General features: G+C 43.4%; 1 protein-coding gene and 1 long non-coding RNA gene across 2 annotated transcripts; both read right to left on the reverse strand.

The window, feature by feature from the left end:
* Positions 1–2,503: 2,503 nt before the first annotated feature.
* Positions 2,504–12,654, reverse strand: LOC121855515. The gene is made up of 9 exons (XM_042350491.1): positions 12,576–12,654; positions 7,781–7,851; positions 7,108–7,215; positions 6,724–6,899; positions 6,153–6,223; positions 5,811–5,953; positions 5,315–5,387; positions 3,776–3,956; positions 2,504–3,627 (listed from the first exon to the last, which is right to left on the reverse strand). The coding sequence occupies exons 2-9, from the start codon at positions 7,791–7,793 to the stop codon at positions 3,454–3,456; spliced, it is 939 nt and encodes a 312-aa protein (XP_042206425.1). The 5' UTR covers positions 7,794–7,851; positions 12,576–12,654; the 3' UTR covers positions 2,504–3,453.
* A 1,380-nt stretch (positions 12,655–14,034) lies between these two features.
* LOC121855573 lies at positions 14,035–17,501 on the reverse strand. Its single transcript, XR_006086816.1, has 4 exons — positions 17,349–17,501; positions 16,761–16,888; positions 14,873–14,994; positions 14,035–14,102 (listed from the first exon to the last, which is right to left on the reverse strand). It is a non-coding gene; the product is annotated as an uncharacterized LOC121855573 (long non-coding RNA).
* Between the last annotated feature and the right edge of the window lie 1,194 nt (positions 17,502–18,695).

An 18,695-nucleotide genomic window follows, 5' to 3' on the forward strand; every position in this document is an offset into this window, starting at 1 on the left:
TATTCATCATCATAATGAGATACACTAGCACACACACACACACACACACACACACACACACACACACACACATCTGTCAATAATCGCAATGATCATCTACTTAATTGATGTAAAATAGCTTCCACACTATGTGGGAGGAAGTAATTGGCACATTAGCGGTCCTGTGGTGCAACCTGCCGGCAGACTCTTTCCGACGTCATCTGTTTAATGTCGAACAGCGGCCCACACTTGCTTTGCTATCTGCCCTGCACACTACGCCTCGTTACTCGCCCCACACTACGCCTGTTATCTGCCCCATTAATTACACCTGTTATCTGCCCCACCACCCATACTTCCCTTCACACTACACCTGGGTTATCTGCCCCACACACTACGCCTGTTACCTGCCCCACACCACACCTGTTACTCCGCCCCACACTACACTCCACATCTGCCCCACACTACACCTGTTATCTGTCCCACACTACGCCTGTTACCTGCTCCACACCACACCTGTTATCTGCCCCACACTACGCCTGTTACCTGCCCCACACTACGCCTGTACCTGTCTGCCCCACACCACACCTGTTACCTGCCCCACACTACACCTCTTGTCTGCCCCACACCACACCTGTTACCTGCCCCACACTACACCTGTTATCTGCCCCTTACTACACATGTTACCTGCTCCCCACACTACAGCTGTTACCTGCCCCACACTACACCTGTAATCACCTACCCCACACCACACCTGTAACCTGTCCCAAACCACACCTGGTTACCTGCCCCATTAATTACGCCTGTTACCTGCCCCACACTACGCCTGTTACCCGCCCCACACTACGCCTGTTACCCGGCCCCACACTACGCCTGTTACCCGCTCCCACACTACGCCTGTTACCTGCCCCTCACTACGCCTGTTGTACCAACCACACTACGCCTGTTACCTGCCCCACACTACGCCTCCACACTTCCGCCCCACACTCACACCTGTTATTCGTCCCACACTACAATCTGTTATCTGCCCCACACTACACCTGTTATCTGCCCCACACTACATCTGTTATCTGCCCCACACTACACCTGTTACCTGCCCCACACTACACCTGTTACCTGCCCACACTTCTACCTCAGTTTCCATGTTCAGCGAGTCAACGAATTTCACTCTTATTATCCTTCTTTTTCTATCAATCCCACTCACAACACTCGTCATTGTTTATCACGCAATTCCTGCTATGTGTAAGTTCCATTTACTCGAACTTCAGTAGCCGTCACCTCTAACCTGGAAACTTCCCATATGCTGTACCTACCACACACTAAAACTAAACTTACTCATCGTGTACATGACAAACTTATCTTGACTGTATCCGATCTCTCTTATGTTGTTCTTTTTTATGATTGTTTCCTCTCGGTCAACACACACTTAAGTTATTTCGTGTATTGTGTTAATGGTGTCGCTTAAATGTGTTGATGTGTCACCTGTGATGATGATGATGATGGTGTTACCTCAATGTGTTGATGGCTACATCACCATTTCTATGATCACTACAAGAGACAACTTTGTAATTGAACACAATAATGTACTGGGTATCTCATAAGAAAAAGATAGTGTAAAAAAAAGTCTTTAAAATGTACAGTCGACTATAACAACATTGGGTGGACGGAAATAAAGTCACAGGAAAAAAAGTCACATGACTTGTACATATTGACAACACTATATATATATATATATATATATATATATATATATATATATATATATATATATATATATATATATATATATATATATATATATATATATATATATATATATATATATATATATATGATGGCATTGTACGTCGGTTAGGTTAAGTTAGGTTAGCTTAGGTTAGGTTTTTCCGTGCCTATTTATCTGTGACTTTTTTCTTGTGAATTTTTTCCTGGATTTTAACATTTTAGCCGGTACAGTAGTAGGCAGCTATCAACCAGGGAGGTACTACCGCCTAGGAAGATATTGGAAGCATATTGTGTTGTCTAATGGTAGACCCTGCTGCCATATGGCATCACAAAAATCGTGACGAAATTCCAAGTTGCAGATGTGACTGACTTTCTGCCTCATTTACACATAATTGCAGGAGTCTCAATTGCGTCTCTTACTTTAACAACCCAATATGTATATCGTTTCTCATTCCTGATTTGTTTTATTTTCCATTTCTTTATTTATTTTGGTTCAATTTATATATTTTTTCGCCTCCCCCTCCTCCCCCAGGCCCTGATGTGGGTCAGTGACCTGTACCCGGGTTGGTTAATCCCCATAAAAAACTACTGTATAATAACACTGTATTCACTACTATAACAACATTATATTAACCACTAAAAGAAGATTATATGAACCACTTTACACACCAAGCATTGCCTCGAGGTTTCTGAATCTCTGGGATCATGAAGCGAGGCAGGTGGGGTGACAGAACTTTTATTAACGAGTGTACAAACCATCTCACCCTCGTTATTGTTGAAGTTCCTTTAAAAATTAAGAAAAATATTGGATATTCTAAACTTAAATTACTAAAAGGAATGCGGGAATTGCGGGTAGTTGAGTCAAACAGTGCTAAGTCCCTTGACAAAGACTAAAGTTCATCCTGCTGACAGTTCAGTAGACAACACGGAGTAACACTTATCATCTTGGTACTGACTTTACTGCCATTCCCCGTCAGATATTATTACATGGTGAAACAGTGGTTAGTAATATACAGGGCATATGCTGAAGAGTTTAATGTAAGATATAACATGTTAATACTGTGACAACTGAAATAACACACACACACACACACACACACACACACATAAATATATCACGTTAAGCCTATCATAATAATATGCTTTAAGAACAGCTCAAAGTTTTAGATAAGATTCTAAGGACCAACAAAACATAATCTCCTCACTTGACCACAGCCAGCAGTAAGGGCCATATAAGTCACTCGCTTATGAGTCACCACTAACCAGTCACCATTAACAGTCACCATTACCAGTCACCATTCTCCACTGACCGTTACAAGTCACCACTCATCAACCACCACTCACCAGCCACCACTCACCAGCCACCACTCACAACACATCAGCCACCAGTCACCACTCACCAGTCAACACATCACTCACCAACAACCAATCATCAACCGTTAGTCATGCATTTCCCCTAACTAAGAACCACTCACTAATTCCCTTTGCTGGAATCTCAGGTCACAGGAGACTGGGGTCACAGGTTATGGGAGACTGGGGTCACAGGTTAGGGAGGCTGGGGTCACAGGTTATGGGAGGCTAGGGTCACAGTTTACTAGAGGCTGGGGTCACAGGTCACTGGAGGCTGGGGTCACAGGTCACTGGAGGCTGAGGTCACAGGTCACTGGAGGCTGGGGTCACAGGTCACTGGAGGCTGGGGTCACAGGTCACTTGTGGCTAGGGTCACAGGTCACTGAAGGCTGGGGTTACAGGTCACTGGAGGCTGGGGTAGCAGCAGGAGGACCAGGAAGCCACTTGAATGTTATCCCGGAAGATGCCGAGGGAATTGGCGCCCCATCTGTCTATGGTGTGAGTGGCAGCACTGAGGGATTCATAGGGTATGTGTGTGGCTGCAGTCCATGTAGTTTTTACCACCTCCAACTCTTCCTGAATGTAACATAAGAGTTATTAAGCATGGCTCGGGAGATAATGAAGGACTAGACCCAGTCTCTACTATATCCTGATATGTGATAGTGCATGGTCTCATTTGTACTAATTCACGAAGAACCTCCAGTCATTCAACCTGTTAGCTTACCTCATTGGCAGGCAACCAGGTGATGCCGCAGTCGCTGGAGGACGAGAAAGTAGAATTGGTAAGATCGGTAACGTAGACTGTGGTGCTATCTGGAGAGAAGCCCAGGATGATGCTAATGTAGTAGGGCAAGGCCACCCAGGTGACACCTGCGTCGCGTGTAGTGTAACACAACTTCGTCTCCCTGATGAAAATACAACCACCCCTATAAAGATTTCTGCTTCTACCTTGTGTCTTATTATCAACTCCGTGGGGTACTTGGCACTGCCTGGGTTTGTTTTGACTAAGTAATGTATTGTACCTTTTCTAGGGACTAGGTCTTTTTTTTTTTTTTTTAAGGGAATTAGCCCACCCGCGCACAGGTCAATGACCCACGTCAGGGCCTGGGGGCGAAGATATATAATAATAATAATAATAATAATAATAATAATAATAATAATAATAATAATAATAATAATAATAATATAAAAATCGAAAGAATAAAATATAATAGTAATAATAATAATAATAATAATAATGATAATAATAATAATAAAATACAAATAAAAAATATAATAATAATACTTGTAATAACAACGAACCATAAATAAATGCAAGATTTAAAAAAATCAACTGTGATAAACGATAGATGTATGTTGTGTTGTCAAGTAAGAGAAACAATTGAGACCCTGCAATTGTGTGTAAATGAGGCAGAAAGTCAGATCAGCAACCTGGGACTTGGTCACAATTTTTGTGATGCCATATGGCAGCAGGGTCTACCATAGACAACACATTATGCCTCCAATATCTTCCCAGGCGGTAGTACCTCCCTGTTTGAAAGCTGCCTACTACCTATTACCTACTGAGGTAGGGTTTCCATGCTTGTATACAATTTTCCAGACTGGTACAGTACATACATGGAGATCTGTGCAGTTGAAGGAGAATTTTTTTGTCTTTGTATTAGAAGTTATGTTTTATAATTCCCAAATCTCTATTTGCTCTCCTCACTGCTGCCCCCACTTATTGTGCTGCCTTCAGTGACTGATCCTATCACAACGGCAGTATCCAGGATAGTGTTACTAACAGATTACGTAGTTGTGATTAAGGTTATTGTATCCTATGTGTACGGTTTTGCAATGGTCTGCTAACTAGTACCTTCCAGTTTCCAATTTTCTCCATACATATCGGTCACTGCCTAACCAATGCTCAAGTAAACAATGGCTTTTAAGCCACTATACCTCTGCAAGTTCACACAGTGCCTTGCCCTTGTACTTAGATATACATACAATATATGTCTGGGACAGTAAATATTTGGTAGTTAATTTCCCTGAAACACACATACAATATTCCTAAATCAACTGGAGGTGAACTTAAGGGTAGGATGAAAAACAATTGGTCTTCTTACGAAAAAATCCCCCAACATAACAAAAAAAAAAATTTTCCTGCAGGAGAAAATATTAACAATCTTGGACATTCGTACAATATCTGATATAATGGAAGAGTTAGAGAATGAGCACTGTGTGATCTTATGCTATATAACTTAGAGCCAGGAAAGTTTCTTACATTTGCTGGGAGTCTTCACAGAAGTATAGGCAGTCATTGGTCGTGTCTACCACGAGGTGTCGACCATGCACATCTGCAAAGTATATCATATTGAGAAATATCTGAGATGTCAAGGGAATTTTTGACGGCACACATATAGTACCAGTGGACAAGTGACGTCTCTGACCAGGATGAGGAGCATTTAAATGAAGCAAATGACGACAAAGATAATTGAACAAAATAAAGACAAATGAAGAACAAAATTAATTATCCATCTCATTAAAGATATCATTATTAATTTCGTGAATAATATTCTTCTACAGGCACAGTAAATAAAATGAGAATCAGTAACACAAGGGGTGATGATAACTGTAGTCAGCAACAGGCAGTGACAAACTGTAGTCAGCAACAGGCAGTGATAAACTGTAGTCAGCAACACAAGGTGCAATAAATTCTAGTGTTCCTAGTATAATATTTAGATCATTGTGTTAGTGCCTGGGAGGGAGTGTATGTGTACCTGGGTTAATAGAAGGTGGCTTGACAGGAGTGGTGCATATCTGGCTAGCGTTCATCATTGGTCTGGGGTTGAAGGGACATCCCAGCAAGTTAAACTTGAAGCCAGGCAGTTCACTGGTGCGATACCACGACCTGACGTAAAGCCTACCGGAGGGATCAGAGGAGGTCATGGTATCATTATGTGTTTGGGTGAAATAAAATAAACGATTTAATTTATATATTTTTTAATCTTCCTCCATTAATGGTATTGATTCCTTATGCAGCATTATGACAGCGAAACCATTACAACAGCAGTCAATCTTTTTGTAAAAATTACCAGTGAGAGAGAGTAGGGAGGACTCACCTGAAGTACCTGCCTATGGCAACCTTTGGAAACAAGTACTCGTACACGTCAGCTTGTTGTGGCAGCTCCACCTGACGAGTCACAAACATACCATTAGTAGTGTAATATCGTCACCGTATCTCTTTATAGTTACCCACAGCACTCTAGTTCAGGAGAAGAGATAGCGGGATAAATGCAGTAGTGTTGGATGGTAAAGTTATGCAAAAGTGTAGGAATTAAGAAGACATTTTATTTAAACATCTATTTCATATTTAGCTGTTTCTGTTTGTCTGCCCGCTTTGTGTTGACACTAGCTCCTCCTACAGTTTTGGTCAACCAATCGTAAACTTGGCATCTTCCTTAAAGTAGTTCTTACAGGGAGATGATAAGTGGCCAAACAGGCAGCATATAAGGTGCGGGAGGATGGCTGGGAGAACCTGATGAACTGCTAGATGTACAGTAGATCAGGTTGAAAGTGATAGCAAAAAAAAAAAGGAGTTCTCATTTAAGGGGCTAAGAAACGTATTCTGTCTGTAGACCGTACTGTATACAGGCTCTGCTAAGAGTAAAGCGAGGTGTTGGCGACACTCACCTGTGGTCCCGTCTGCCACACAATACCGTCGCCGGAGTACTTGAGGAGGATGAGGTGTGCCTGGTGGTAGCCGGGATGGGCCTGGTGTTGGAGATAGTACACCCTCTGTGTGGTCATCAGGTCCACCTGTACCCACTCTGATACCCCTGATACCCTCGGGGACCACGGCACCGAACCTGCCACAAGTGAATGATTTAAACCGGTACAATTCTTATCTGCTTTTACATTGCATAAGGTAAATTCAGCAAACTTTTTCGTCAAAGAACTCAACCAAAACTGATATAATTGGGGTGGTGGTGATGGAGGAGTGTTGGTGATGTTGGAGGTGTAATGATGGTTATAAAGGTGATATGTAGGTGGTAGTGGAGGAGGAGGATTTCTCACTAATAAGTCTGGCGTTGTGTGGCTGGTGGTCAGATCGGGCCGAAGAGGCGGTGAAGAGGCAGGCCGGGATCAGGTCTTCCTTCCCGATGTGTAGGTCCTCCTTGCACGCTGTAAGGACGGCATCTCACCTTAACACTCACCTCCGCACCCTCACTCTCTTCATATTTTCGCCCTCACACTTTTCTGCTTTACCCACATACTTTCATTTGTACTCTTCTCATAATTTCCCCGCATTTTACATCCTCATCCTGATCTTAACATTCTCACATGCACACTCTCACCCTCACATTCTCATTCTCTTATTTCCATCTCATTTTCACACTTTACATATCCTCTTACACTCACATTCTCTCCCTCACTCTCATCCTGACCTCATCACCCCACTCCCTCAGCCTGACACTCACCCTCAACTTATCACTTTTTAATTGCTCTCATCTTCACTCACACTATCATTCTCACCCTCATACTCTCATCCTCCTCACTATCTCACTCTCATCTTTGTAATTGACTGAAAATTAATTTGGTTTTTGGCATTAGAAAATGTCTAATTAAGTTGAAGCGTTTATGGTACTTTTACATCTACGGGAAACAACTAATTAATAGAAGAGCATAATTCATTCTCAGACACACACAGAACATTAAGAGGGTGGAGGTCCAGGTAGGCACAACTTACGTGGGATGTTCATCTTGACAACGAAGTGGCCGGTGACAGGTGGAAAGCGGCCGTAGGTGATCGGGAAATGGCTGCCGGAAAAAAACAAACATTTCATTTATCCTTATCTTCTCTCAATGTTTCTTTTCCCACTGACTCACTATACCATATTTATACAGTATATGAAATACATTTTTTTCCTATTCATAATTTTGTTCCCAATATACTTCAAGGTAACAAGTATATTTTCTTTACCAACACCTTCATTCACTCGACCTTTAATGATCTTCCTGTAATTCTGAACTCACTCGTACTACACAACATGTCTGAACAAGCATAACTTCCCATCGTCTATCATAACATTCTCCAGTCATTTTTAACGCCTCGGGTGTTTTATCATTTTTCAATTTACCGTCATGGCGCATCATCCTCTTAACTTTCCGATGCACAATATCCTCTCAACTCTAGTCTACTATCATTGCCAGTAAGACTTGAGGTTGATATTCTCTTTCCTCTGCATCTCTGACCTTCAACAAGTTTTCAAAATACTGTTTATATAAATACCTACAACTCATTCAATTATATATATATATATCAATTTGGCTAAGTAAGTGTAACGTGAGCCTGCAGTTTAATACGTTAAGAGTCAAGTCTTAAATTACATTACACATTTTATAGTGACTTGTGTTCGATAGTGGATAAGATGTAACTCGCTCCAAACAGTATCTTTACGAGTTTTGTGAGACAACACGATACAATTAACGAAGGATTTTGACAACCCTCCCGAGACAACAGGAGTCGCGGTGTTCATTTTGAAATTCATTGATCCCCTCCGTAGAGATACTTTTTGGGTCGTGTACACATAATGTTATCCTAATTAATTATCATATTAATTCTGACTAAATAATTCTCTCTTATTGATAAATCCCGGTAATTGACACTAACAGTCGCTTATCATACCTATAAAGTTAATTATGTCGGATATTCTTTGGTTACATATATATTTAACTCGTGTCCAGTTGTCAAACATTATGAGAGAGTTAATGTAGCTGATTATTGGATTTACTGACAGTATTAATAACAGTATGGAGGATTTGTGGGACTTACTTATACTGGAGATTGAGGCGCTGAGAGAGTCTGACGAATAGGCGCCAAGGGACTGTTATCTGATAAAGACTGAACTGAAGTGTCGATTTTTTCGGGTTGACGACAAAGTTCAGCGACACCCATGATACATCCGTGAATCGCACCAAACCGTACTGTTGATTTGAAGGTTGGTGAGAGGTTGTTGGAGGTCGTAAGGTTGGTGAGAGGTTGTTGGAGGTTGTAAGGTGGGTGAGAGAGGTTGTTGGAGGTCATGGTGGAGAGGTTGTTGGAGGTCGTAAGGTTGGTGAGAGGTTGTTGGAGGTCGTAAGGTTGGAGAGGTTGTTGGAGGTTGTAGGTTGGTGAGAGGTTGTTGGAGGTCGTAAGGTTGGTGGAGGAGGTTGTTGGAGGTCGTGGTTGGTGAGAGGTTGTTGGAGTCGGGTGGGTGAGAGGTTGTTGGAGGTCGTAAGGTTGGTGAGAGGTTGTTTGAGGTCAAGGTTGGTGAGAGGTTGTTGGAGGTCGTAAGGTTGGCGAGAGGTTGTTGGAGGTCGTAAGGTTGGTGAGGAGGTTGTTGGAGGTCAAGGTTGGTGAGAGGTTGTTGGAGGTCAAGGTTGGTGGAGAGGTTGTTGGAGGTCGTAAGGTGGAGTGGTTGTTGGAGGTCAAGGTTGGTGAGAGGTTGTTGGAGGTCGTAAGGTTGGTGAGAGGTTGTTGGAGGTCAAGGTTGGTGAGAGGTTGTTGGAGGTTGTAAGGTTGGTGAGAGGTTGTTGGAGGTTGTGGTTGGTGAGAGGTTGTTGGAGGTCGTAAGGTTGGTGAGAGGTTGGAGGTCGTAAGGTTGGTGAGAGGTTGTTGGAGGTCGTAAGGTTGGTGAGGAGGTTGTTGGAGGTTGTAAGGTTGGTGAGAGGTTGTTGAGGTTGTAAGGTTGGTGAGAGGTTGTTGGAGGTCGTAAGGTTGGTGAGAGGTTGTTGGAGGTTGTAAGGTTGGTGAGAGGTTGTTGGAGGTCAAGGTTGGTGAGAGGTTGTTGGAGGTTGTAAGGTTGGTGAGAGGTTGTTGGAGGTTGTAAGGTTGGTGAGAGGTTGTTGGAGGTCGTAAGATTGTTGAGAGGTTGTTGGAGGTCGTAGGTTGGTGAGAGGTTGTTGGAGGTCGTAAGGTTGGTGAGAGGTTGTTGGAGGTCGTAAGGTTGGTGAGAGGGTTGTTGGAGGTCGTAAGGTGGGTGAGAGGTTGTTGGAGGTCGTAAGGTTGGTGAGAGGTTGTTTGAGGTCGTAAGGTTGGTGAGGAGGTTGTTGGAGGTCGTAAGGTTGGCGAGAGGTTGTTGGAGGTCGTAAGGTTGGTGAGTGGTTGTTGGAGGTCAAGGTTGGTGAGAGGTTGTTGGAGGTCGTAAGGTTGGTGAGAGGTTGTTGGAGGTCGCAAGGTTGGTGAGAGGTTGTTGGAGGTTGTAAGGTTGGTGAGAGGTTGTTGGAGGTCGTAAGGTTGGTGAGAGGTTGTTGGAGGTCGTAAGGTTGGTGAGAGGTTGTTGGAGGTTGTAAGGTTGGTGAGAGGTTGTTGGAGGTTGTAAGGTTGGTGAGAGGTTGTTGGAGGTCGTAAGGTTGGTGAGAGGTTGTTGGAGGTCGTAAGGTTGGTGAGAGGTTGTTGGAGGTCGTAGGTTGGTGAGAGGTTGTTGGAGGTTGTAAGGTTGGTGAGAGGTTGTTGGAGGTTGTAAGGTTGGTGAGAGGTTGTTGGAGGTCGTAAGGTTGGTGAGAGGTTGTTGGAGGTTGTAAGGTTGGTGAGGTTGTTGGAGGTCGTAAGGTTGGTGAGAGGTTGTTGGAGGTTGTAGGTTGGTGAGAGGTTGTTGGAGGTTGTAAGGTTGGTGAGAGGTTGTTGGAGGTCGTAAGATTGTTGAGAGGTTGTTGGAGGTCAAGGTTGGTGAGAGGTTGTTGGAGGTCGTAAGGTTGGTGAGAGGTTGTTGGAGGTCGTAAGGTGGTGAGAGGTTGTTGGAGGTCGTAAGATGGTGAGGTTGTTGGAGGTCGTAAGGTTGGTGAGAGGTTGTTGGAGGTCGTGGTTGGTGAGAGGTTGTTGAGGTCGTAAGGTTGGTGAGAGGTTGTTGGAGGTCGTAAGGTTGGTGAGAGGTTGTTGGAGGTTGTAAGGTTGGTGAGAGGTTGTTGGAGGTCGTAAGGTTGGTGAGAGGTTGTTGGAGGTCGTAAGGTTGGTGAGAGGTTGTTGGAGGTCGTAAGGTTGGTGAGAGGTCGTACATGGATCAGTACCCGGACCATTACTATACATGTATTGTACCTGTATACTGTAGTGTACATTAACAACAGATGTAGTCGTTGAAAACTTTATAAGGAACTCTGACAAGAACTCCAAAAATTACTGGAAGAAGTAAACAAACTTTTAGTATGAACTGGTAGGTAGCAGATCCAATTAATGTGGGAAAAATGTAAAGATCTAAGGCAAAATAATGGAAATGGGGAACAGATATCAGCTGAAAAACATATATATAGAGAGAGCAGACGTCCGCCTCTCTCATATTCATTCGGTCAGAAAATTTATTTATTCATCCAAAATATGTGATGAGTGGCCGGCTGGTGTGATAAAGTATGATAAGGTTGTTTGAACACTTGAAGCAGCAAACATCCATTTCGATGTTCTTTGTAAGACTGAGAAAGTACTATCTGGCAGCTGACAACACTCATGTAACAAAATGCTTGAAATAATTAGTCATAATTCACAGATTGTTTTTCTGAAATTTGGGGTAAGAAAATTGTGTTCTCATTTGTTTCAAATCCTTTTATCTTTAAGCTGACGAGGTCAGTTATTGTCAGCCATAACATTGACGAGGGAATTTGTGATGCAAAGTTGTAGCTCCTGGACCTGCAGGTTAATACTGTCTCTTGAAACACTCACACAAAAACTACAGAGTCATTGTTGGACTTTGGAAAGTGCATTAACACTGAAATGAGATTTCATCGTGTTTTTAAGGTTTGGGTCAGCCCACTGTTGTCAGGGATTAAAGAACAAGTATGCTGCTAAAACTCACTAATACTCACAAAGGAACTTACCGGTAATACAGTATATGCATACTGTTCACTATTGTGATGGCTTTAGGGCAAACAGTGTCAGACACGAGGGGCGTTGTTGTTGAGGTGTATGTGTGGTGGTTATGGATGCTGTAGTTGTACAGTATACTGTATAGGCTCTGATAAATGATGCTGAAATGGTGCTTGTGTGGTAAATGATATTAGAATCGTGTATGTGTGCTTGTAAAGGATGTTCTCATGTGTTAGTGAACGACAGTGTTGTTGTTTACCATTTATGGTGAAGGATGTTGAGGTGTTTATGAAGGATGTTCTAGTTTATATGGTGACAAAGGAGAGTTTATGTTTTTGAGTATGAGTGGGTTGTAAGGAAGTTGTGTGTATGTATAGTAGTGGTGTATGTACGGTCAGGGTCAAAAGTCTTGAACACTTGACAGTATTTGGGAGTAAGTTCCGAAGATCTTAGGTATTAAGAGTTTTATCCCATTTTGTGGTTCAAGCATAATATGTGGTGACAAGTAGTGTTAGTATATCCCAATCATATGCATAACTCAGAAGTAGATGCCAGATATTGCTAAGTGTTCAAGACTTTTGATGACTGTACAATATTAAAGTTAGAATTTGTTAACACGGGCGTACTGTAAGCCTTTCGAAAAATATCAACCCCATTTGATGTATAACGTCACATGCAACCCCGAACATGAAAGGTATTATTCACTTACCGAGAGAGATAGCCTAGCGCTGTCGTGGGTGATGGTTGGCTGGAGGCCCTCAACCTGGTGTGAGGTGAAAGTAAGGTAGCCTCCCGGGAACATGACCAGAGTTACTTGGCTGGGTTCTACCAGTGAGTCCTCCAGTTGACTGAGGCTGAAGATTATAACCACGTCCCTGTAAATAATCGTCATTGATATTCATTCACGGACACATAGTAGCATGCGAACACATAGTACTGTGAAATATAGTGACATGACAACACATAGTAACAGTCAAGAGAACATATAGTATGGTAAAATGTAACATGTCACGTGGTGGGATGAGAACGCATAGTGATTTGAGGATGTAGTGACAAGGAAATACATAGTGGCTTGAGGTTATATACAGTACACGCAGACTTCAATATACTGTACAAACAAAACTTCTACTAGTCAGGACTCAACACGAGACCTCTGCGTGTGAACAGAGCTCTACCACAGCACCACAAGGGCTGCATGAGACGACCTTCAGACGTTTGTCTCATGCATAAGTGATGACAGTTTTGTATTGCCGTGGCCGTGGAAGGTTGTGTGTATGGAAGATATTGAAGGTGAGCACAGCTAAATATTGTGCTCATCTCGCTCCCATTCAATCTCTAGTACATTTTATACGATTTCTTCTACTTAAGAAAATAAAATTAGTTTTTTCACCTCTACTTAGTAGTCGCTTGAATATCTTGTATCCCAGGTAAAGTTCATCCACCTGGACAGTACATTAGTGCTAATCTCCAGGTGATCCATCAATGTTATTGATCTCAGCGTCGACTTGTACTCTCGGTCTTGGACTTAATGGTCGCGACCACATCACTGGCATATACAGTAGTTCACACACACACACACACACACACACACACACACACACACACACACACACACACATACATTTATGCCTTGACCATAAGAGAATCAGGGCATCCTTCACGCCCACCAGTAAGATGCCAGGATACCCAGAGAGGAGTGCCCATGTGAACCGATAACTCCTGCTGAACATATGGCAAGTTGCTAATCACCTGTGACTGCAGGATATCGAACCCGGACCACCACTTACACAAACTATTCTGTTGCAAGTACACCATACATAACACCCGGTACATTACTCCATACCACTTGCTAGATACAGTACACCCCCAACATTGTTACAACAGCACCCCATAGGCTGCTGTTGGATCCATAACAAAACCTGCTGCACCCACACCACAGCCTGTTACATCTACACCTAAACTACAGCCTGCTTATACAGCAAAGCTTGGTACACCTACACCACAGCCTGCTAAACCTACACTACAGCCTTCTAAACCACACAGCCCCTACTGTACTTACACTACAGCCTGTTACACAAGAGCCAAAGCTGGTATACATGAAGACTCACAAGGGGAGTAGATGAAGGTGTCATTTAGGTAAGAGAGTGGTTAGTCTGGGCAGGTTGGCGGATGTTCTTCGCACCACCTGCAGTGACGCCACCTTCCTCACCACCGGGATGGTAGACCCGCTCTCTATCTGCGTGGACCAATTATTGTTCCCGTGATTATTTTGCAACACCAACCCACTCATACAAGGTGAATTAAAAGTCCCTGTGCATCGGCATTAAATAACACTGTAGTTAATTTCCTTACAGTAAATATTGGAAATGGTCACAACAAATGTTCGAAGTGGATATTATTTACAGTTTATATTGTAAGTAGAAAAGAAGGTATACCAAGGAAAAACTATAGTATTAAGGCAGAGGGAATTCTTGATCACACTTCATTGCAATACTATCTGACCTTTCCTGCTCCCCAGAAAGAAATTAATTTTCCTTCACTCTGCTAAGCTAATGTTCATCATCACTGTTTTCATATGTCACCAGGATATATCATAGCAGCATGTTACCAGGATAGAACATAGCAGCATGTTACCAGGATAGATCATAGCAGCATGTTACCAGGATAGATGAAGCTAGGTCTATTAATCCATACTACTCAGTCTTTTACACCCAGTCCTTATCATCTCATATATCTGTCCACCCCAATGTACATTTTAAGCTTCCCAGCGTGTTTGAGTTAATGATGACCAAGGTGATTATGATGTAGATGGTGAGGGCGGTGATGATGTTGGTGGTGATGATGATGGTGGTGGTGGTGGTGATGATGATTGGTGATAGTGATAATGGTGGTGAGGGATGAGTTAGGTCAAGAAACTACCTTATTTTTTACTTTAGGAATATAATGTTAAGAAATAAAGGGTTAAAGATCTTAGTTGTTGAAACATAGTAATAACGTTAATAATACCTGCAGGGCGACTCCCACGGTGGCATTGTTGTCGTTCCAGTAGGCGTCAGTGAGCGTGGCGTTCACCTCCAGTGTCAGCATGTTGTCGTCCGGGCAATCGTTGTAGGCGAGTGTCGTGAATCCTGCGACGACATTCATTGACTCTCTTGTATAGTCGTAAACACAAGTCCTGTCGAGGCGCCTCGTCTCGTGAATCCAGCATTTATGGACAGAATAATGCATCAGTATCTACCGCTTCGGGTTCACGAGTCTGAATCTTGGGGTTCGTGGAGCAGCAGAAGGGCGACAAGACCTTTGTTTACACTGTACACCTGTGCTAAACTCTATAATTCACGACACTCTTACCAGTAAGTTCTTTTTGACTGCCTATAATTTGGGCACAAACAGATGTAATTAGCAAGAACATTAATATACACAAGATCAAAGATATTTAAAAACATGTGGCAATACAGTGTTTACATTTGGAGAAGTAACATGATCACTTTTGATGCACTGTAGGAATCTTTTCCCTCTATGGCCGCCAGGTGTTGGTTACTCATGTATTGGTCACTGCCTGTGTTGGTGATGTAGTACTTGGTCACCACCTGTGTTGTTGATAAGTACCTGTGTCACTCACCTGTGTTGGTGATGTAAGTACCTGTGTCACTCCACCTGTGTTGGTGATGGGCACCTGTGTCACTCACCTGTGTTGGTGATGTAAGTACCTGTGTCACTCGCCTGTGTTGGTGATGTAAGCACCTGTGTCACCACCTGTGTTGGTAATTTAGGCACCTGTGTCACCCACCTGCGTTGGTGATGGGCACCTGTGTCACCCACCTGTGTTGGTGATGTAAGCACCTGTGTCACCCACCTGTGTTGGTGATGTAAGGACCTGTGTCACTCATTCATGCTGGTGATGTAAGTACCTGTGTCACCCGCCTGTGTTGGTGATGTGCACTGTGTCACCCACCCGTGCTGGTAATGGGGCACCTGTGTCACTCCACCTGTGTTGGATGGCACCTGTGTCAATTAACCTGTGTTGGTGATGTGCACCTGTGCTCACCAGTGTGTAATGTAAGTACCTGTGTCACTCAATCTGCGTTGGTGATGTGCACCTGTGTCACCACCTGTGTTGGTGATGTAGCACCTGTGTCACTCGCCTGTGTTGGTGATGGGCACCTGTGTCACCACCTGTGTTGGTAGGTACCTGTGTCACTCACCTGCGTTGGTGATGTGCACCTGTGTCACCAACCTGTGTTGGTGATGTAAGCACCTGTGTCACCAACCTGTGTTGGTAATGTGGCACCTGTGTCACTCACCTGCTGGTGATGTGCACCTGTGTCACCTGCCTGTGTTGGTGATGTCAACTCGTGTCACTCAATCTGTGTTGGTAATGGGGCACCTGTGTCACTCACCTGCGTTGGTGATGGGCACCTGTGTCACCTCACCTGTGTTGGTGATGTAAGCACCTGTGTCACCTGCCTGTGTTGGTGATGTGTACCTCACTCCACCTGTGTTGGTAATGTAAGTACCTGTGTCACTCACCTGTGTTGGTGATGTAAGCACCTGGGTCACTCACCTGTGTTGGTGATGTGCACCTGTGTCACTCTGCCTGTGTTGGTGATGTGCACCTGTGTCACCACCTGTGTTGGTAATGTGCACCTGTGTCACTCATCTGTGTTGGTAATGTAAGTAACTGTGTCACTCACCTGTGTTGGTGATGTGCACCTGTGTCACTCGCCTGTGTTGGTGATGTGTACCTGTGTCACTCACCTGTGTTGGTGATGTAAGTACCTGTGTCACCTACCTGTGTTGGTGATGTAAGTGCCTGTGTCACTCGCCTGTGTTGGTGATGTAAGTACCTGTGTCACTCACCTGTGTTGGTGAGGTAAGTACCTGTGTCACTCACCTGTGCTAGTGATGTACTTTAAGTCAACAGTAAGAGTGTCCACCTCATCGTCGAAGTGGGAGGCGCCTTCTAGGTCAGGGGACGTTGCTATCAAATTCTGCACTGCCAGACCCGAGCACTCCACGTTCCTGTCCCCGGGGTAACAACACTGTACACTCCCACACCACAGGTATACACAACACTGTACACCCCACACCACAGGTATACTACACAACACTGTACACTCCCACACCACATGTCTGTGTGCTCTAACTAGCAAACTTGTTGTACAGTATACTCTACCAGCACACTTCTGTACAATTTTACTAGCACATTTTTTGTGCATTTACTAGTACACTTGCTGTATCTCTTTCTAGCTCATGTTGTACAGTCTTTTAAACTATTATCTATAAATTTATTAGCACTCATACTATACATACTTACAAGTACACGTAGTGTATTGTACACTCTAGCACCTACTCTACACTTACTAACAAACGTATTGACGTTTTCTGATAAACATATTCTGCAGTGACATTACAACCCACTGTACAATACTAGCTGTCTTCCTACATTCTTCTAGTACACCTATTGTACCTGGTTACTCACCTGCCTATATAGTGACTCGCAGGTTACTTAGCGTGACCGAGGCACGACCTTCATTTGGCGATGACATCTGTAAAACAACACTCAGGTGAGAGGACCGAGGCCATCAAGCATGCTTGTACACTACCGGAGGCATCAGATATATTGGTGGACCTCTGTGGCCCCCGGCATATTGCTGAGTCACCTGGCTCGTCCTACACAACTGGTGAACCACAAGACCACACTGCGGGTGTATCAACAGATTCAGATTTGCCAGACAAAGGCGACAGAGCTCTTTCATTGTGTTTTCTGGCATCCATCGCAAGGCAGAGTGCCAAAGCTTTGAAGGTTCCACTGGGAAGCATGACGAGTTTATAATTGTCATCTTAAACTTAGATGATCAAATGCCTTAGAGGCCACTAGTTCCTTAACCAAGTTACTTATAGTGAGGGAAGTATAAGTACTGTATGCATAAGGAGGATTCCCGCCTAGGTTCATCTGTTTATAGCACAAGTACGAATGTGTTTAAGGCAGTTGTTAGTTGCTATTTTGTCAAAGTAATTAATTTGCAACAACAGGATGAATACTGCCACCTGAACAGGCTGTCAGATATGGATCTCATCTGATACAGAGACTTAGAGTAAAATTACTATAAAACGAAATAATGTGTATGACATACCAAAATAGTGATCATAGAATAAGGGTAGGTGTTACATACTCACTGTATGCATAAACTACACAACAGAGTCTACCTACCCATGATCACCGTGGGGAAATATATAAAACAAAATATATATATATAAGTAACATAATATTATGTATAGGCTCGAGACAACGGTATAATTTCTGAATTAGTGACTTTATATTTTGTATATTAACACACATGCACGACAAAATTGACCGCACAAGATATCCTCCTCAGGACTCACCAATAAGATCTTCATGGGGATGGTGGTGAGGGCGGGATGGAGATGTTAAACACTGCCTTCACTGTCTCCTTCACACTTATGTTGGATGCCTCTATCATGGCTTCTGTCACCGTTGCTCCCTCAGTCCCGATCTGACCAACACCAAAAAATAGGCAACATACAACAACGATTACTAATATAATAATAATGGTTGTGCTCGCGTTTGAGGATGGCCGCTTTAGGGCCATCTAGACGTGATTGTTTTAAGATATAGAAGCTGTCATGAACATAACGACCACACCCCATGTAAACGAGTTGTATGATTTCAAGTGTCAAGGAATAATCCAAGATCACCGGACAACTCGCCAACAGCACTGGCTAATCTTATGGTAGGAGGTGTTGGTATGTGAGTACACGTGGCAGGGGTGTGGGGTTGAGGTGGTAAGGATGTGGGTTGAGGTGG

Source organism: Homarus americanus, unplaced genomic scaffold, assembly GCF_018991925.1.
Source record: "Homarus americanus isolate GMGI-L3 unplaced genomic scaffold, GMGI_Hamer_2.0 scaffold48406, whole genome shotgun sequence".
In the NCBI taxonomy this organism is placed as follows: domain Eukaryota; kingdom Metazoa; phylum Arthropoda; class Malacostraca; order Decapoda; family Nephropidae; genus Homarus; species Homarus americanus.